The 21,227-nt window shown below is 47.0% G+C and overlaps 1 protein-coding gene across 5 annotated transcripts in view; it reads right to left on the bottom strand.

The window, feature by feature from the left end:
* Positions 1–6,062: 6,062 nt before the first annotated feature.
* Trank1 (tetratricopeptide repeat and ankyrin repeat containing 1) overlaps positions 6,063–21,227 on the bottom strand; it is a 90,074-nt gene continuing 74,909 nt past the window's right edge. For all 5 annotated transcript variants that reach the window (XM_031343537.1, XM_031343538.1, XM_031343535.1 and 2 more), the window contains exons 17-23: positions 19,779–19,867; positions 16,409–16,512; positions 16,188–16,320; positions 12,513–12,658; positions 8,810–11,862; positions 7,902–8,000; positions 6,063–7,497 (exon numbers count right to left, since the gene is read on the bottom strand). In XM_031343537.1, the coding sequence (XP_031199397.1) occupies positions 7,397–7,497; positions 7,902–8,000; positions 8,810–11,862; positions 12,513–12,658; positions 16,188–16,320; positions 16,409–16,512; positions 19,779–19,867 (3,725 nt within the window). In that variant the 3' untranslated portion in view covers positions 6,063–7,396. The remainder of the gene's footprint in view (positions 7,498–7,901; positions 8,001–8,809; positions 11,863–12,512; positions 12,659–16,187; positions 16,321–16,408; positions 16,513–19,778; positions 19,868–21,227) is intronic.

Genomic DNA, 21,227 nt, shown 5'->3' with positions numbered 1-21,227 from the left:
AACGGCTGGCCTGTAGAATCTATAAAACTTAAGTTAAAAATAGTCTCTGGCTCTAAAAGAAGGATGGGCCCTCGGTAACAAAACCATCTCACAATTGCTCCCCTCTGAACTGAGGGCACACAAAAGCTGATCCAGCTTTCTCCTCAGAGCACTTCCTTGCCATGATCAGCCCTCCCTGCTCTGGAGACAAATCCCTACTTGCAGTCATTTCAGATTCTTGCTTCATGTGTAGAAGGTGGGCAGGAAGAGAAAGGCATTTACAACCAAGTTAGAAGCTGGGTCACTATTTCCATTTTACAAATTCCCATCTGGGCTCAAGTGGGAATGGCTTGTCTGGGAGTATAGGAAACCACATTTTAATCTTAGTGTCACCCCAGATACTGTGGTGCCTGTGACCTGCTCCTCTGTTACAGCCCAAGTCCCAGCACAAAATCAGGTCATGAGTGTGCATCTCCTAAGCAGAGAGCAGAACTCCAAACAGAGTTGGAATTCTCCAGGACCCAGAGATGTGCTTCTAAACAACTCACCTAAGGGATGCTCAGTAGGGTTGGGGAGATGGCTGAGGGGGTAAAGCACATGTCTAGGACCCGTGTTCTGATCTCTAAAACACACAGAAAAATCTGGGAACAATAGCACCAGACACTTGTAATCTTGGGGCTCCTATGAGAAGCTGGGAGGCAAAGAATCATCCTTGGAAACTTGAGGGCTAGCTAGCCTGCAGTATGCAGCATACAAGAGAAACCATGCTTTAAATGAGGTGGATGGTTGGTACAGACACCCAACATTGTCCTCCACACACTTGCTGGCAAGCTCGAGAGCATACACACACACACACACACACACACACACACACACACACACACACACACACACACACACACACACACACACACACACACACACACACAATGCCTCAGGTATCTTGCTACTGATGGCTTCTCCCTCCACCTGAGGACAGAACATTTTCCCAGGGAAGGGGAGTGAGTGGGTGGTCAGTATCCACAGTCTCATTGTCAAAAACCTGGTTTCTCCCTGTAGCATGAAGTCGGAGTTACCAACGAACTCTTAATCTTTGTGCTGATGGGAATAGGGGTTTGGGGATGGGATGTGACACCTATACCATCTACCCAGAGGTTTGTTCCAGAGGCAGAATCTCTGAGGTAGATTTATAGAGACATGATCGGGCTAAAGCCAGTTTCAGTCAACTAGGAAAAAAAGCATTTGTATCAGAGACAATTATCTGCTGCATTGACTTATCCACCCTCCAAACCCTGAACCCAAAGGTGACCCCAGGGGCACAGAACTGTGATCACTATAAATATGAATCCTGGAGCGTATTTAAGGCAGCCTAGGACTGGATAAGTCTACTGGTAACAACTTTGAAAGATGGATTTCATTTTGAGAGGTAGACAGGTTAGGGAGTGATGTGTTTGAGTCTCGGCAGGACACGCGTCTGCAAGTATCACACCAGGCCCAGACAGATCCACATGCAAGAGGTTTAATTGAGAGGGAGTAGGGGGATAGCAGCGCAGAAAGAGAGAGGGGAGAGAGAGAGAGAAATGGAGGAATTGTCTCATATATACGGGTTGTGACGTAGTAGTCCCAGGTAAAGGTGGGAGTTAAACCCAATGGATTCTGGGAATATGGTGGCCGTTGTCCTGGCAACAGGTCTGTGGACCCGCCCATATATCTGCCGCAGGTTCTGGATGCTAACAGGGAGAAGAGGAGGGAGCTGAGAAACTTTTGACAATTTCACAGCTGAAGAACCTGTGAATTTTGACTCCTGTGAGACACGGACCCTAAGGAGACTAGGTCTGGGGAGAGATGACTAAGAAGAGGGGGATAATACCATACTTCTACTGCAGACTGTGCCCAAAGTCTGCAAAGAGAATACACACTCCCATTTTGCTGGCTGGTGTTTTGTTTTTGTTTTTTAATTTATTTTACATCTCAAACTCGGTTTCTCCTCCCTCCTCTCCCCTACACCAATCCACACCTCCTCCAATTCTCTTGAGAAAAGGGCAAGCCTCCCATGGATACCGACCAGCCATGGCACATCGAGTGGCTGTAGGCACCTCCTCTCATTTAATTTCTACTTGATACAGCAGCTCATTTGGGAAAAGGGACTCTTAATTGGAAAAAATAAAAGTCTTTATAAGAAGAAATTATGGCTGAGTCTATTGTAAATCTTCTTGATTAATGATTGACGTGGTGGGCTCAGCTCACTGTGGATGGTATCACCCTGGGCAGGTGGTCCTGGATGGTATAAGACAACAGGTTTAACAAACCTCAGGGACTGAGCCAGTAAAGAACACTGCACCACAGCTTCTGCTTCCAGGGCCCTGCCTTTATTTCTCTCATGATGGGGTGTAGTGTAAGAGTTCTAAGATGAAACAAATGCTTCCCTCCCCCAAGTTGCTTTTGGTCATGGCATCTATTGCACCAATAGAAGCACTATGATACTAGGTGCATTCTAGTATCCAGTTGCTCCTGCCCGCACAGCCTTGGGTCTCTCCCCCCACCCCCACCCCCACCCCCGCTGTCCCGGATTTCAGATAAGAGGCAGCAAGTGTGGCTGTTTGGAGAGGAGTGTGTACAGCCAGCAAACGGGTTTGGATGTATGACCGAAGTGCCCATACACAGAAGGGAGCCTTCCATAATACAGTGGAGTGGAATGGGGAGAGATAGTAGGTGTAGGAAGCCGGCCTTTGTCTTTAAAGATATGGCGGGACATGATCTGTGTAATCCTGGCTGGATTGAAGCTTACTAAGTGGATCAGGCTGGCCATTCTCCTGCCTGTGGCTCCCATGGCCTGAGATTGCAGATATGCATTACCATACCCAGCCTCCATCTGCCCTATTCATTACCCAAGCTTCCACAAATGTTAGCCTTACATTGGCTGTCAGTGGCCCTGAGGAACCAGATGTCCAGAACTAAGGGGAAAGGCCCAGGGACATTGGGCAGAGGGGCTCACCTCTCTTTCAAGATGCCCTGCAACTGAGTCTCAGCCTGCACAGCCAGTTAGTTGCCGATAGCCAAGATAATGAATGTTGAACGCTTGAATCCAGGGGAGACTTTTGGGTACCCTCAGTCCTGGGGCCTTAAACATCAGGATCTCACTGTCTCTACCAGGCCAGGAAGGTGTAGGTGAAACTCTCCATTTAACAGCAGACTGAGCACATAGGCTCCAATGGGAGCTCTGTTCTGCCAACCTCCTGCCTTGGCTCCAAGTACCCTTTACTTTACATTAAAAAAAAAAAAAAGCAGGTGTCCTCTGGATTTGAGTGACTCTAAGGTTTGGAGTTGGAAGAATAACGCGCCTCACACTATATGACATGCAACCGGCCTTCACATCCGTTCCCCATTTCTGTCTAACAAACTGCCCTGAACTGGGTGATTTAAGGCAGAAGGGGCTCTTTCTATGATTTGGCAGTGGGGGTGGGTGGTGAGTCTGAGCTGGTGTTGGTTCTTCTCTATCTGAATCAGCCAAGGGTGCTGAATCAGCTGCTCTCAGCAGATACCGGAGTGAAACACAAAGAGCTCTTCTTCCCTCACAGGACTCCACAGGGCTTCCTCAAGGCTCTCCTCACACTAGCCTGGCTTCATCACAGCATAGGTCTCAAGAAACTGAGTCTCCCTGTGGTTGGTGGCTGAGTTCCCCCAAAGCAGTCAGGCCTTTACAAGCAAGAGTAGTGTTGGCACACCGTTGTCACTGCTGTCTTGGCTAAGATTAAACCCAAGGTGAGGGGGAATAGACTCCATCTTTAGGTGAGGCAAGTAGTTCACACATCCAAAGATGGAATGAGGGAGGAGAGTGACCATCCTTGAAGTTGACCCTCACCTCTATTCATCTGTCAATCTGTGCTTATTCTAGTCTTACTCTCCCACCCCAGCAAAACAGCTAGGTCTTTAGTCCTCTGTTCAGGGGCAAAGAGGGTACCAGGGTGCGCCGTGGCCAGTAGAGACCTATGCTTCTGTTCACAACAATGCAGTGGGTATGAAAAAACGGGAAGGGTGGGACAAGATGGTTCAGCCACAGAAACTGGAACACACTCTCCAGGGCTCCCAGTCTCACACGTGCTCATCTCCAAAAGAAGAAAGTCACCTATTGTCTCAGACTATGCCACTCAGAGAGACCATGTGTCAAGGACAGATGTGACATATTATCTTATTGTACGTGACTGATGGTACATACTGTGTCTCCCATGTCACAGAAGCTCCCTAATCCTCAGTGAGAGGCTTCAGGGAAGCAGGGGCTTCTCAGTAATGACTTGTTTGAACTTCCACAAGGGGAGCGGGGCACAGGATTGAATCTGAGTCAAATGAACTAAAAGACACATTTTCATGCACAAGGAAGATGCACGTCAATACCCTATTATTAGGCTATTAACTCCAGGATTATAAGAGACTTACTGCTATTAGCTGGGAACACAGGAAGCTTGCAGCCAAAGCCATTTTAAAAATAAAAACGGAATGCTTCATAGAAGAATTATGTAAAATAAAGAAGTGGTTTTCCTAAGATTGTGAAAGTGTGAAGCTAGGACCATTTCCCTAGGCCATGGGTTTGATTTGAAGGCCCTTTCTGGGGGAGGGAGGAGTGTAAATCCTATCTACCTCCAGCCTCGTCCCTTTCATGGGCCCTAGACCATGTGTCTACCCAACAGCAGTGACTACAGTGGCCCAGGAAAGCTGTCACATTGGAGAAATTGACAGCTGATGCACTCTGGCCACTAGTGGGGGACCTGGTGACATTCAGGACCTCTGAAGGCGAACGCTCTCTCTTTGTACACTACTCATAGCAATAAATTATACACTGTTCCGTAGTGAGCTGTGAGCTGGCTCGTGCAGTAGTCACTGTACACCAGGGTGCTGGCAAACCAGGGGCTCACTTTGAACTGTAAGATCCCACATGGCAAACTGATGCCCAGTGGCTCAGGAAGGGCACCTTCTGCCCTTGCTGAAGAGCTGGCCACACCCTGAGTGACTTGCTGCTGGCAGCCCTGCTCCACCTGCCTTTCCTGTTACAGGCCAAGTTTGGGTTGCTTTTACAAAGTAAACCATCAAAATAAAAAGAAAAGAAAAGAAAAAAAAACAACAAAGTAAACCATCATCATGACTGCTGTTGAATGCTGAATCCTTCTGCCCTCCACATGGGTTTTTTGGGCACCACAATGGCCTTGTGACCTTTCTATACACCCACGTCCTGTTCTTCCAAGCAGGCCTGGCACAGCAAAGCTCTTGTCACAGGACTAGGCTCTTGAGCTCAGTTCCCTGTGGATATTTCTGACCCTCCTACTGACTTCCATTCTCTTCTCAGGACTTCTCAGGCTGTGGAGCAGGAATATTGAGGACGGCATCAGGTGTTTACAGAAGCTGCAAGTAGAGAAAGCAGTGGGATTATCTGCCCTAGTGCTGAAACCCTAAATCCTAAAGCCCAGAGCAGCACACTTGGCGTTCTCCAGCTCCGATGTCCTTCTGCCTCACAGCACCAAGACTTGAAGGTATCCAAACCTCAGTGCACACAGGTCCAACTCCGCCAGGTAGGAAGGGGCCTTTTGTCAATTTCTCAAAGAGGAAATTGAACCCCAAATGCAGTACACAAATGCTGCTGTCACCCCGTGCACAATGCCTCTCTATCACCACTGCTTTCTCGTGGCATTCGGTCTCTACCAGGTCCTCAGGCTGAGGAAGGTGGGGCACGTGAACACAGTGCTGAGCAGATCTAGCTTGTCTCAGACTATGGGCAAGAAAGGAATCTGATTCTAGGTCTCCCGTCTCCTAAGGCCATGTTCGTTGCTAGGGGGAGGCCCTGCTACACAGCACTGACAAAGTCCATGCAGCCCAAACATATTGGATAGAAGCAGCCTGACTGAAAAGGCTGGACCTCAGCGGCACTCCTAAGCATGAGTGCCTGCACTCAGCTGCGTTCCTCTGACCTTGAATTTCTTAATCTTAGCAGGCACAAGAAGACAGCATCAGCGAGCAGCCCAGAAAGAGCCAATGGCACCAGCCCATACTTGCTCGAGGTGGAAATTTTAAATAAACAAAAAGACAACAACAGGTAAGAGAGATGCTATAACTTTATAAAAACAAGGTAATACAGCAATATTTGATTAGATTTTCTGGCAAGTTTATAAAAAAATCTGGGATAAAAATGAGAAACATAACTTAATAAAAATTACAAAACTTTTCGTGGAAACACATCTTTACAAAGACAATGGAGGCTAACGGTAAGCAGCGAAAGCAGCAGCAGCACAGAAGAAAAGCTGGTTCTGTGGTGAGATCGCGTGAGCCTGGGCTGAGTGGGGAAAGGGCAGGCAGTGACCATCAGAGAGGCAGGGAGGCTTCCCATGAGGCCAGGCTGACAGTGGCTGGCAGTGGATAGAGGGGAATGCAGGCCTCATGCAGCCCCTCTGGCAGGGCCTCCAGGCCACATGGCAGTGATCCACAGAACTATCATTAAAAGTTCCTCTGTCCATTGTTCCCCAACTGAAGAGCCCAGTGAGCAGAAATTCAAGCTGCCAACCTGAGCGTAGGTGTGAAATATGCCAGGGAAAACCACGAAACACAGATGTGCAAGGCATCCGCAAAGTGCTTCTCCTATCATCTACACAATAGCCAAGGCAAAGGCAAGACCACTTTGGAGTGAGCAGGAAACACCTTCAAATGTTCCTTGAGTGGAAAGATGTCCAAAGGCTGCTGGGCAGATGCTTGACTATAGTCTAACCCTGACCTGCACAGGTAGCTAGGAATGATCACCAAAAAGAAAAAAAGAAAAAGAAAAAAAAAGACGAAAAAAGGAAAGAAAAAAGAAAGAGGGCAGAAAAGTGGCCAGAGACAAGAGGAAAATATACCAGAGTAGCCACTCAGACAACCAAAAGGTGATCTGGACTCAGGGGTCGCTTATGGGAAGGCCCTAATGTACTCTGGGCACAGAAAGCCTTGGTTCTGCTTGCTGTTTTACAGCAGTGTGTCAAGAGATGCAGGATCCACAGGGAGATTTCCTAGCCCAGAGCAGGGGCACTCCAAGCTGAGGTGTGCCAATCTTAAATGCCTACTCTCCTGCTACAATGGTGCTGAGCCCAGGAGCCTGAGCTTGGGGCAGAGAAGTCCCAGCACTCCTTTCAAATACCTCCCCCATAACCGGACATGTGTGGTGTCTGGGGAGCAGTATTGTTCTTAGACCTCAACTTGGAAAACTCGAGGTCCCTGCATGAGGACTACTCTAACCCTATGCCACCAATGACTAGGCAATGGTGACAATGGACGGCAAAGGTGTCTGTCCTTTTTTAAACACTAATTCACATTATAGTTCTCGTCCGCACCAGCATTCAGAACTTTAAGACAGGATGGAATGATCTGAAGGTCTGAGAGGCGATAGACATGTAAAAACACATTAGTGCTTTCTCTGCTTCCCACATTTCCGGGCACGCATTCTAGGGCGGAGCTCACCAAAGTCTTCCACTTCATTTTCATACTCTTCGTCCTGAACAGTACCTAGATAGGAAGAAAAACAGCAAAACCCAAGTGAAAATGGCAACTTCCTGCTCTACCAGAGTTTAACATCCTGCTAAACCTGATTTCTCTGGAATCATTGTTTTAAGTTAAAGAAATGAAGCTTTCCGCCCTGGGGGGGTGGGGGAGGTGGGGGGGTTGGAGAATGGGACTGCCTGTTGAGTACTGTCCTTGGGAATGGCTGTGCTGAGTCTGCACAATGACTGAACATCGATGATAATTCATAAGCAACTACCACAAGCCCGGAATAATGCCCTTTATTCCTGACGGAGAGACTCTATCACTAACAGTCTGGCAGACCGTCCTGACATCACTCCCCTGGAAGGCAGCAGTACTAAGGATCACAGGAGCCCAGGTACCACCGGTCCTAGGAGGTCAGGCCTTACCTTCATCTTTTAAGCGCAGCTCTGTCTTCTTCAGCCACTCCTGTGCATTCTTGACTGACAGGGTGAGAATTTTGACCTGCCGAGTCATCACCTCCTCTGCTACAGAAATCAAACAACAAGCGTTCTAAGCAAAGCGATGCCTTCAGGCATTAGGGAATCAAGCACTAGAGATGCCTTCAGGCATTAGGAAATCAAGCCAAGATCCCCATATCCCAGAGCTGCCTTCTGCCACCACAAGCACAGGGTACTTAAACGATAGCCCAGTGCCACAGCTGTGGGTCTGACCATTGCCAAAAGCAAACCTTTCTGGGAAACTTGTATTCAAAAGATCATCAAGCATGAACCTGGGGAAAGTGTCTGAATTACAGAAGTTTTTCAGTGTAATTTTGTTAATTTTATGCTTAATTTACAATGCTGGTAAGAAACAGCCAATAAAGGAGCAAGGGGAAAACTTGATTGTAAGAGCAAATGAGAGCACTCACTAGTAAAGGCTCACTCCCACTAAACATGAGCCGGGGCCATCCTAAGAAGAGACCTATGTACTCTCAATTCCTACTGTAGGGCTCAGCAGCTCGTTGGTGCTCAAGGAATCACTGAATGAATAATAAAAAGGCACCTCAAAGAGTTTTCTCACAACTTTAAACATTCTGCCTCTATCTTCTTGATAGCATTAGCTAACAAACCAGTTTCTCCTCTGCAGCACCCGGAGAAGCCATCGTTGCTTACAATAATCACAAATATTTAACTGGTGATGGTCTCCACAATGCAATTTTGCTGGAATCTGCAAAGAGCCTTTTCTTGTCTTCCTGCTAATACTAGCTAGCATCCCACCCTCCCTAAGTCAGTTGTAACTGAGCATCTTAGGTACAGGCTTACCAGTTCATGGACCCATCCCCTCTGGCTCTCACCTTCAGCCCAGGTCTTCCGCCTGTAGAGCTCCTCCACCAGATCTGAGACTCTCCTGATGTGCTCCTGCACCTTCCTCTGCAGCATGTGGCTCTGCTCTTTGGAGCCCAGGTGACTACGGATCCAGACACTCTGCTCAATGCCCTGCACCACCACTTTGCCTTCTTCGATGATTGGGTCTACCTTTTCATGGAAAAAATCCAGGTATTTCTGGTAGGCTGCTTGCTGCCTCCGGTGGCTTTCCAGGCGAATGTGCTGCTCATAAGTCTCACTGATTCTCTCTCGGCATTCCCTCCCTTCCAGTTCAGCCCTGGAAATGATCACAGCCTCTGTGGCTGCTCCCTCAAATGCTTTGCCAGGACTAAAATAGCTTTCGGGGCTGCGGGTAAACTTCACTCCACACAGGTCGCACTGGGTCCTGTCTACATCGGCCCTCTTGAAGTTCCCAGGTCTGACCTCCCTGTCCTTCTCCCTGCTATGCTCTGTCTGGATCCACCTCCTCCAGCTGATGCACAGAGACACCACTAGGCAGGTTCTGCGCAGCTTGCGCTGGATCAAGGCCTTTCGCTGCTTCTGGGAAAGGATGGCAGCCAGAAAATGATCTCGGTCTTCCAGGGCCACCTCATCTAATTCATGAGTCTCATCTTCACCAAAATCCCACTCTGAGTCAGCAAACTGGTCCATGGGGCCCGTACAGAGCAGGCGGTTCAGTCTGACTTCCTCATGACAGAGGCCACGGACCACAGTGCCTTTGGTGTGCACACTGTCCCACCGCCAGTGGCAATCCACCAGGTACTCTTCATCCCGCTCAAAGAGCAGGTCCTGCAGCGCCTCAGCCACAGACTTCACACTGGCTGCCAGCAGCACCCGCTGCACCACCTTCAGCAGCCTCTTGGGCACCTGGTCTGGCCAGTCCATGCTCATCAGCTGCAGCCTTTTCTGGATCTCCCGGAAGTGGCGGAACAGAAGTGGCTTGCAGAAAGGCTGCAATACTTCCTCAGCATTCACCAGCATCACCAAACACAATACCAGTGTCCGCTCTGCTTCCCCTGATATCACATAGTCTATTTCACTGAAGGAGTCAAGCAGGACATTGAAGTTCATATTCTCGTAGCCACACAGCACCCTGACAAGGTAGGAAAGGTGGAACCGGAAGTCCCTGATGGCTCTGGTCACATCCTTTGGCTTATACTCTTGGATGATGGAGAACACGTCCCCAGATTCCCTGTCCTTCTTGCTGTACAGAAACTCCCAGAAGTGCAAGAGTGCAATGTAGCTCTTGGGGAGGCACAGGACAGCATTCTTCCAGAGGCGGGTCAGTACTACCCCACAATGCACAAACTGCAGCTCCAGCAGCACCACTGTATTGGTAATGCTGGGGACCAGCGGCGCTTTGCACCTCTTGATGAGGACATTCATGAAGCGGAAGAAGAGCCTCTTGTAGTCTTCAGGGTTCCTACGCACATAGAGCTGGTCCATGGAACTCTCCAGCAGCCGGATGAAGCACAGATAGGACTTCTCCACGTTCTCATCTTCCCTGTTGGGCACCAACATGCCAAACTTCCCTTCTATGCCTTTCACTCTGCTGCCTCGACCCCTGCCTCTGTCCTCTGTGTGAGACTCGAGCATTTTCAGCTCCCTATTGTAGCTGTCTTCCTCCTGGTGAAGCAGCTTCTCAAACTCCTCTGGGTAGTTGGAAGACAGAAGGAAAGCCTGCATGGCGCTCAGCCACAGGTCTGTGGACTCCCTGCGACTGTGTGCACTTTCTTTTTGAAACAGGTCATAAATGTACTCTTTCAAAGCACACCGGAAGGTGCGAAAGGACTTGTAATTTGGCTTGAGGATTTCTTTACAGGCCATGGGGTTTTCTGACAGCACTCTCTGGTGGAAATGCCTAGGGAAGAGGAGGTTTAGGAAGGATTTGCAGAGGCCATATGTATCTGGAGACAAAATATAATCTATTTCTTCAAGTTCTTCAGCTAAGACATTAGGGAACACTTTCTTGGCTTCCAGAAGCAACCCGTTGATTGCAACCAGGTGCATTCTTGACTGAACCATGCATTTGGCTTCACAGCGCCTGAGGGGCCTGTGGAAATCTTCACACTGCTCATCTTCACACTTTAAACCCACAATAAATCTCATGCAGACTCCTGGGTAGGGCTTCCTGAGCAGAATCTGTATGATCTGACACAGCCTGCCCAGAAGGTGCTTGTGCAGGGCTAATTTCACTTGATCAGTCACTATTAAAAAATGATCCTTTGTTTTCTTCTCACTCAAGGTCAAATCCAGGTCTAAAATTATTCTTAATATGGGCCCAGGGTCGTTCTGGGCTATCTGGCAATATTTGGCATCCACCTGAGAAATTCCAAAGAACTCAAAGCAAGATTTGACCATTTCCTTCTCAGCATTGTTGGTTACATTTTTAAGGGCCCTAACCAGATTGAGAAGGACTTCCAAGCCCCCTGGAGCCAGAGCCAGAACCTTCTGACACTCAGATTCACACTGGCTGGCTGCTTCATAGAGAGTTTCTACCATTCCAGCTGAGTGGTTGAGCATGTCAAACTTGATGAAGGCATCTCTAAGCTTCTGAAAGTCTCTCAAGAGAATCCCCAGCAGGAACTGGGCCTCTGCGATGCCGGCCAGCTGGCCGGTTTGATAGCAGAGATCAAGTGCTTCTCTCAGAATAGCCTTTGTATGTTCAATGTCAGAATCACTGGCCACATTGAGGCGGGCAACCCCCAGGAGGCATGAGGCCTGGAAGTCCTTGTTGGCAGTGAGCCTGGCAGCCTCCAGGAGGCAGCCATGTTGCTTCATCAATAGTGCAGCCTCTTCCCTCCGGCCCTCCCTGTTGAGCAACTCTGCCGCTTCTGCTAGGCGTTTCCGCGACTTCAGGAACACCAGCTGGTCCTCCACGTCGAGCTTGGAGAGAACAGCCATCATCTCCTTGCTCTTATTGGCACTCAGGTACTTTGCAGCAGCTTCCAGGTAAAACTGGCTGGCAGAGTAGGAGAGCTTGGGAATGGGAAAGGTCTTGTTCTTCAACATTTCTTCATATCTGTAAAGGCAGAGGGCACACATGTCAACTTGCTGTCACCGAAGAAGGAAAGTCCCCCCAAATCAATACAAAGCTCCTTAAATAAGGCCCCCATGAGCAGATACTGGAGAAAAGACCTAAACCTGTCTGCCACTCAGATATTTCTGGAAATGCTTCGTTGTCCAAGCAAAATTTATGTATACTACAAAACCAAAGCTTAACAATTACTTTGGGTATTGAGCTTTGACAAGCATGTCTGTGATTCTGAAAAGGGACACACCAGTGGCTGCAGCAGTCTTTGTTTTTATCTAGCTTGCAGTTCTTCTCTTTTGCTAGGTGTGTATGTGATTGGAATCATGTTACACAGATAACAGAGAAAGCTCTCAGGGATCCTTGCACTCCACTGACTAGAGTCAGTATATCCTATTATAAACACACTGGGACACATCCTTCATCTACAGCCATCTCTTGTGATGATGGGTCAGAGCTTAACAAGAGGCTGAGAGGCAGAGTCACTCTCGAGGAGCTCTAAGACTGCACAGAAGCTTCCTCTCAACTAATGGAGAAGGCATGGTCAGCCACTTCAGAATCAGCAGGGTAACTACCATGGCAGGCCATGCTGAGAGGAGGGAGAAGGAGACAGACAGATGCAAAAGGATACAACCACCTACTTTTCCACCGCAATAGCAGCTTCCTCAAAAAGCTCTTCTTGGCAGTACATTCTGAGTGCGAGATCAAACTCCTGAATCTGCTCAAAGCATCTGAAAGCATCTTGGAAGCACTGGCTTCGCTTATAGAAATAGGCAGCATCTCTTATCTAGAACAGTAAAATGTTACTTTTATTTAAAGGATTCTAATTTCTTTAATATTAAAATAGTAATACATAAATAATAAACATGGCCAGGTAGTGGTGGCGCATGCCTTTAATCCCAGCACTTAGGAGGCAGAAGCAGGCGGATTTCTGAGTTTGAGGCCAGCCTGGTCTACAGAGTGAGTTCCAGGACAGTCAGGACTACACAGAGAAACCCTGTCTAGAAAAAAATAAAATTAATAATAATAATAATAATAATAATAATAATAATAATAAACATGATTATATGTCTATTTCTTAGAATCCATTTAGAGTCACTATAGTATAGAAAATATAAAAACAAATTCCTTTTAAAATAAAGGGAACAAGCTAAATCCCAATGTCATACCTTATACAAAGATGAAGTAGAGGTGGACTATAGATACAAGGCTAGAGAGATGGCTCAAAAGTTAACAGCCCTTGCTTATTGCAAGTTCAATTCCCAGCACCTACATAACAGCTCACAACCATCTTTACTTCCAGTCCCAAGGAATCCAATATCCTCTTCCAGCCTTCTTAGGCAATACACACATGCAGTAAACATACACACATGCAGTAAACATACACACATGTAGTAAACATACACACATGCAGTAAACATACACACATGTGGCCAAAACACCCATAAACATAAAAAACAAACTAAAAAAGCTTAGAGGTTAGACATGAAACTGTTGAAGAAGAACCTATGGGAACATCTGTGTAAGTAACAATGTTTCCAAGAAAACCTAAAGATACAAATCTTAGGGGAAAAGCTAATGAATGTTATAACTTCAAAGCTATTCATCAAAGGTCTCATGAAATAAAGCTAAGAAAAAAAACAATTTTAAGGACTTAGAATATAGCCCAGTGATAGAGCACTTGTTTAAGATTTGTGTGAGGCCCTGGGTTCGATTCCCAGCATTGGAAATGGAGGAAAGAAGGGAGGAGGGTGAGAAGGCAAAGGAGCTAAGAACTGTAGCGCTGTCTAACCACTCTATGAGAGCAGACATATCTCACTATTATGGGATCCAATCTGCTGGCCACTAGCTAAATCTGAATAGAAACCTTGATATACGGGGTACTGTAACCTAAAAACTGAATTTTAAATTTTATTTGATTTTAACTAATCCTAAGTAGCCACATCTGACTAGTAGCTGCCATATAAGAATTGCAAGTCTAGAATTCCTGTGGTTACAAAGTAAAGAATTTTTAAAATACGTGATTTTTAAAAATGCAGGCTATAACTGCCATTTACAATAAGGGAATGTGAACAGCTGACATGAAGCTGTTCAACTTCAGTAACAATCAGAGGAATACAAATTAAATCCCCAGTGAGTTACATCTATGAGCTTGAAAAAGTTAGAATCTGTTATACATGGCCAAGGACACAGGGAATGCAGAATCTTTACACGCAAAGTGGCATGGCCACTGTGGACTGCAAAGTGTTCACACCTAGTAAGATGAGGTAAGAGTGTCTGAAGACCCCGGGGTAGCAGGCCATCAAAGCAACACCACAAATGGTTTCAGCAAGACTGAGGTCAGACTACCCCAGTGCTATAGTGGCTGCCGGGCATTACTGGGCAGCCTGGACTTTGATCACTGGAGAGCTGTGGTGGTGATACATAGAACGCTCACTCTGAAATATTACTGTGGTGGAGACACAGCCAGAGCTTAACACAAGAGAAATGGTAGGAGAGCAAAAGCACAGAGCAAGGTGGCACTTAGACAAACTTAGAACACGTGTATGAGAGACGCCACTGTCTAATCTTGAGCAGGGTGAGAGTGTGAGGCTGACGCCAGGCTAAGAGACAAGGTATAACGGGCTCCCTTCTAGTGGCAGGGACTGGGAGGCAAACGGGGAAGCAATAGGCACACCTGTATCTTGTAGCCTCTTATAGGGTTCAAGATGGTAGCAGGAAAGATGGCCGGGCAGACTGAAGAAACTGGAAGGCCTGGAATGACCTCAACTCCTAGAATATAGGGTGCCTATTCCCAATAAATGCCTACTCTATCCCAATTCTACCCTCATGCAAGTCATACCCCAAACAAAGACGGATCCAGGGCTGCAGCATTGGGAGGGCATGATCCCCTTCTCAAACACTGACCTGGAGCCCACACCTTCAACTTCACAGTACGTCTCATTCCCCATCCCAAAGTCTGACTTCAATACCCAGGGTGCACTAGAGATCCTAGACACACAGACAAAAGAACCTGAGTTCCAAATGGAAAGTGGGAAATCTGGGCAGATGATGCAACAGCTCACAGCCCCATGCTTTCTACCACAGTGTTTTCAACTCCCAAACTGTTTTAAATTCTTACTCCACCACAACTGATAAACTGACAAGGAATAGCTGGGCTGGGGAGATGGCTCAGTTGTTAAGGTACTTATACTAGCCTGAGGACCAGAGTTCTGATCACCAGAACCCAATCAAATGTCTGGTGAGAGGAGTGGCTTGAAAGTAAAGACAGAGAATTCTCCAAAGCAAGCTAGCTGGCAAGACTGGCCATATAGTGAAATCTGGACTTGATTCACTGACCCTGCCTCAATGAGTAAAGGTGAGAGAGGGATGGAAGATTATTCCCAACATCAGCTTTGGGCATACACACACACACACACACACACACACACACACACACACACACACGCACGCACACGCACATACACACATGCACACACGCACACATGCACACATGCACACACACACACATGTACACCAGTGGAAAAAGAAACAAAGGAACTTCTGAGACTATGACTGCCACTTGGAGTCACAGCAATGCGACACAACTGTGAACAATCTCTAACTGTTATTTTTTTCTCCTGTTTTAACCCTGCCACAAACAATCAGCCCACTGCCAGCTTGTGCCCACTGCCAGCTTGTGGCCCACTGCCAGCTTGCCAACCTCTAAGAAGCTATATCTAAACTAGAAGCTCTGCCCAACAGAGTTCCGAGCAATGGTTCCATTTTGTAATGATGAGCATTCACATGTGGCTAGTGACACTGGAAGTCAACCTTTTAACTTTATTTCCTCTTAATTTTATATCAAGTAGCTGCACGTGGCTGCTGGATTAGACAGTGATGATCTAGATAATTACTAGGAACACACACACACACACACACACACAGAGAGAGAGAGAGAGAGAGAGAGAGAGAGAGAGAGAGAGAGAGATACAATCCCTGTAAACACCAGGCCACTTACTCAAGCTGACTACAGACAATGAACATATGGAAAGAGAGAGCAAAAATATTCTACCATCCATCTGGTTTGGGTCTGCAACTTGGCCTCCCTGGGGCTGACTTGAGGCTTTGAATAGTAACACAGATGTGAATAAGCACAGACATGCACTCTCTCTCTCATGAGCAAATGGACAAAGAACAATCACAAATCACAGGGCCAGTCTCTCCTTCCTTCAAGAATTAGAGTCTCTTCCGGCCACAAGTAGAGGCTGAGCACCACCCCTGTTTGCCCAGATGAGGCCCCATTCTTCAAGCAGCGCCCTTGGGTGGGACCATACCTTTCCCAGCCTCTCACACAACTGGGCAGAGAGCTGGAACTCCTTAGCATAGCTCAGACACTTAAGAGATAGCTGTGGCTCATTGCACTCCAAGTAAGTCTTAGCCAGCTCTAAATACTGCAGCTCCTTCTCCCTGGGGGAAAGAAACCAGCATTGTCATAAAATGTGCCTAGTATTTTCAACCTGCTGCTCTCATCAGAGATCTATCCTGAGACACTTACTTGGGGCTGAATTTCTTGGATTTCATATTCAGGGCAGTGTAGTGGGCCAGGGCCAGCTTCTCCTTCTCTAATGCATCTCCTTTCTGGTAACACTTAGCTGCAACCTAGAACAGGTCAAATGTTTGATTCCCAGCAAGGTAACAAACAGAGTTAGTAGAACAAGAATTAACGCATGCATTGTGTTCCTAAGGTCAGAGCTCTGTGTCTGGCCCAGCCCAATCTAACAAGGAAGAACAGGAAGGTACAGGTAATTTAAAGAGAGACATCTCTGAAGACAGAGCCCAGCTGTGGGACCAGCTAACTCAACCCAAAGGTTTCATTAGGAAATAGTCAGTAGCCATGAAAAGGTGAATATAACATATATCTATAGGCCACCACAACACCAACTTTGTTTAATCTTCCAATAGCCACACGCAGGGGGCGTGCCCTCCTCATTGTATGTAGTAGCAACCTCAGTCAGAGCCATGGAGCAATGGGTCCAAAGTCCCCCAGTGGCTTTTCTGGGCTTTGACATAGTTGCTAACTACAGTGGCACCTGTGTGCTAATAGACAGCAGTGTAGATGTGGTGGTGTAGAAATACAGTAGAGATGACATCAGAGCATATCCAGATCCTTGGAGCATGCAGATCTGTGTTTACAAACCTCTGACTATGAGATGTGCAAAAGGGTGCCAAAGGGTCTCCAAGCACAATTCAAATCCTGCCAGCAGAAAGCTGCTCTTCTGAAACAGGAGTGCTCGCACTGTCTCAAAGCAGAAGCTAGAGAAGCGGTAGGCTCCCACTGCACCCAGCATTAGGTCACAGTGTTGATGCAGGAGGCACTGAGTGATGTTTTCTGGTGACTCAGACAGAATGACCTCTCCCACCCATGCTCTTTGCTCCTGTCATTCATTCCAGGCCCGTGGGCTGGGACCTGCACCACCCTCCTTCCCATCTGGGGCCTTTGCATGCACTCTTCTAGCTGAAATACTCCCTCTTCCTTCCTCTGCCTAATTCACTTCATTTCTTCTACAAGTCTCAAAACCCCCCTTTCTCAAAAAAGGCTTCCCTGACCTTCCATGTCCAGAACAGGTGGCTCTGGGGACAGCTTGTTCTCTTCTATGACACCTGCAATACTGAATTGTGCACTTGTCTATAGTCCACTGTTGCTCGCCATCATATTCTTAGGCTCTAAACAGAATGTCTGGCCCATAGCTCAACAATTATTTGCTGGATGAATGACCTTGCATGGTTCTGACACATTCATTGACATGCAGCCAAGAACTCAACAAGCCACCTGAGTCCTGAAGTCCTTTAGCGGGGTCAAAATAAAGTCAGGCGACGAGAAGGCTTTTATAACATTCTCATCTGTGCCGGCTCCCCTAAAAAAATTTTAGATTCAAACATTCAAAAGGTATTTTTAAGGGATAAATAATTGGAATCCCATGGACAACACATATGGGTAACATCAATGATGTTCTGAAAGGAACGAAAGGTGAGACTTCATAGTACAGCTCGTGCCCACAGCTGCTGCTGCCCATCTTGCCTTTCCGATCCCTCCCTGCTGCCACCCTCCACGCTGACAAAAAAATATTTTGGTTATAGAAAATGTTCCATACTTCTATCAATCTCTATCTATGAATTTCTAAGGCTATATATTACATATTTTGAAAGTGACTTTCCATACCTAGCAGATCTATAACAGCATGGTTCTGTTTCTTCACCCCATGCCATAGCACGCTCCCACCTCTGATCTCTGCCACAACATGGCCCACCTTTGACCTCGCCACACTCCTTTAACTCTCCTTCGCTTTTTCTGCTCCTGCAGTCACTAGTCTCCCTGTCTCCTTGTCCTTCAGGGTAGGCTGTGACTTATCAGTTTATTGTGGCTAATGAGAGTTCAGCAGAAGGGGTACTGGACTAATTCTAAGACCAGGCCTCCAGCAACTGACATACTTCTTTGAACCCTGGTATCATATGAACTAGCCCAGACTGACCTGCTCAAGGATCAGGGACAAGTTTTCCAAGAATCCAGTGACACGCCCCACCCCCACCCCCATGATCAGAGCCAGAAATCAGCCAATCACCAGAAACAGAGCAACACAATTGAATGGAAAGTGGAGACATACGAATTCTCCAGGTGAGTCCAGAAGCTATTCAGTTGATTCAAACTGGCAGCCCTTAGAACTGGGAGCAGCACAAATTACTTGTGATGAGCCATAGTTCAGGTAGGAGGTATGTTTTATGCTGCAACAGGTGGCTGAGAAACCCAGATGTGTGTTCTTTTCTGTGCATGCAAACCATTTCCCCTGACATCACCACAGACAAAGCTCTCCTAGGAATCGAGGCTAAGGAAACTTGAAGAGCTCTATCTCCCAGGTATATGAGACTGCAAACACCTTGTGGCATGGCTTTAATCAGTTCTGAATTGCAGTTCCAGGGTTTTCACCACTGTCTAATTCCTTCACTCAGGCCTAACTTTATAGAATCAAATAATGAGGGTTGCTAGGTAACAGAATAAGCCCACAGGGAAAGAAACCACTGTCTCACAGTGTCTGTTAGTCATAGAAGCAAAACTGTGGGCATCTTTCTGTGACACTTGAGAAACTGGACACCACACATGGGGTGCAGAAGCCAAGAAAGTCATCTGTCAAACCCAGCCCAGCTGCTTTCAGCTGCAGACAAGTACCCAGTCACCAGCTGCCCTGGCGGCAGTTCTAGGAGGGGTGATCTCTTAGGGCTCTGCTTGTGGTGGGGTTGCTGCCACAGAATCCTCCTTCCTTTCTTGCCAGATGGAAAAATCTACTCTACAAAAAAGGCTGAAGCTGTCAGGCAGGACTGTACTCCCAGATGACTTTGCAGAGATGGGGGCACGTGACCTAGTACTGACCAGGAGAAATATGAGCAAGTCCACTGGGGATTTTGGATCTAAAGAGAGCTCCTAAAGAAGCAAGTGCCTGCCTTCCCTCCTGTGTGGGAGGCCGCTGAAGGAGCTACTTGCAGATCCAAAGGGGAACTCTAACAAGCTGCACAGACAAAGGGAAGAAATGAAATAGGATTGGGCCTCTGATGGTTTTGTTGAGATGCAAAAATCAATCAAGGAAATAAAAATAGGAGGAATCCTTGGCAGGGGACAGGCCAGCCACTCTACCTCCCTATCAGTAAGTGTCAGCAATTAGCTGACAGGAAGAACTGCCCAGGTCTGCACTGACTGGGGAGGGAAGGGTGCAGGGAGCTCTCCTCCTGTCAGGACAAACTCAAAAGTGATAAGATCCTGCCATCCTCACTGCATCCTAGTCTCCAGTGTGACAGTGGGAAACCTTCCCATGAGCTCTGCCAAGGCCAGCAGCCACAAGCATCCCTCACCCTTGGTGTCTGACCCAGCTCCTTACCTTCCAGCACTGGTGCTTGGCATAATAGTCTCCTTGTACGATCCACTCATTAGGAGTTGAGGTCTTAACAAACATGCTATCATCGAAGTCTACAATGAAAGTGAAAAGCCATTTTGTTTCTCCAGGCAGTAGTCATTGACCTAAACTGTCTCCTCCCATATTCATTTGTTGAATTCTTTATCTCTACTGCTTCAAAACAGGGCTTTATTTGGAGATAAGGGTTATTTGATGAAACCTTTAGAATGATCCTTAACCCAGTCTCACTGGTATCCTTGGAGGAGGTAAGGACACACACAGCTTGTTCACATGTGCATACACACACACTCACACACACACACACACTCACAAGTGCACCACGCAGGGCAAAGGCCATGTGAGGACACAGTGAGAAGGTGTTGCTTGTCTGGAAGCACAAAAGTGGCCTCAAAAGGAACTAGCCCAGCCCACCCCTTAACCACGCCTTGTATCAACTAGAGATGAGAAAGTGACTTCTTGTATCGATCGTGCTGACCTTCTAGACTTCATCAGCATGTGTTCTAGCACCAAGATGGGCCGGTGTATTTTTCAGAAGGAGGAGGTAGAAATGAGAAAAGGATATAATTTGCTTTTTAGATTCTGGTCTACTTTCCTTGTCTGTAGCTATGAAGTAGAAGACAGTGATTATTAATTCCTTCTTGAAAATCCAAAGCCAACTAGCTCTTAGCAAGCTCCCAGATTCAAGGTATCAGGATCTTACAATACATATGCTATTTGGATTCTGTTGGAGTTACATCTCAATAAACTCCATAGTCAACTGGAAATATCGTAAATTTAATAGTGCTTAGCTTAGCAAACTAGCACACCGTGGAGTACTAGGCATTCACTGTTGTGTGTGTGCATGGATGCCTGCCAGCATGGCTCACGGCCACTGACCAGCCTTCTTAGAAAATATTGTACTCACTTATTGCTACCTGAAGAAAAGACAAACATTCAAAATATAGTTTCTACTGAAGTGTATCAGCTGCGTATATCAATGTGAAGCTTAAACATCCCAAGCTGAACAAAACCCATTTTTGTACTTTAGCTGCTGATATTGTCCTCATAGCTGAAGACAATCTAACACATTCCTGTGGGTGAGCACACCCTACTGTAACCATCTACTGTTTGTCCTTCTGTTCCATACAAATCTTCCTGTAACTGCACCAGCCCTCTCCATCCATGGTCCTCAGAATGTCACCAGCAATGAGCAGCTCATTAAGTATCAGAGTCATGATGAATGCCAAGACAAGGACAGCAAGCCAGATCAAAGACAAAGGGAGCAGAGATCCCTAGACTAATAGGTACCACCTAGGGAAGCCAAGCAACCATGTACAGAAGGGGCAAACCCAGGCAGAGCTGCACAGCCTGCTCCGCCCCTGCTTCCTTCTGCTAGTCTTCTGAACATAATGCAGCAAGGACTCCGCAGCCACA

Source organism: Mastomys coucha, unplaced genomic scaffold, assembly GCF_008632895.1.
Source record: "Mastomys coucha isolate ucsf_1 unplaced genomic scaffold, UCSF_Mcou_1 pScaffold23, whole genome shotgun sequence".
NCBI lineage: Eukaryota > Metazoa > Chordata > Mammalia > Rodentia > Muridae > Mastomys > Mastomys coucha.
Note: the sequence above shows the minus strand (reverse complement) of the source record. Positions and strands in the feature narration are given on the sequence as shown.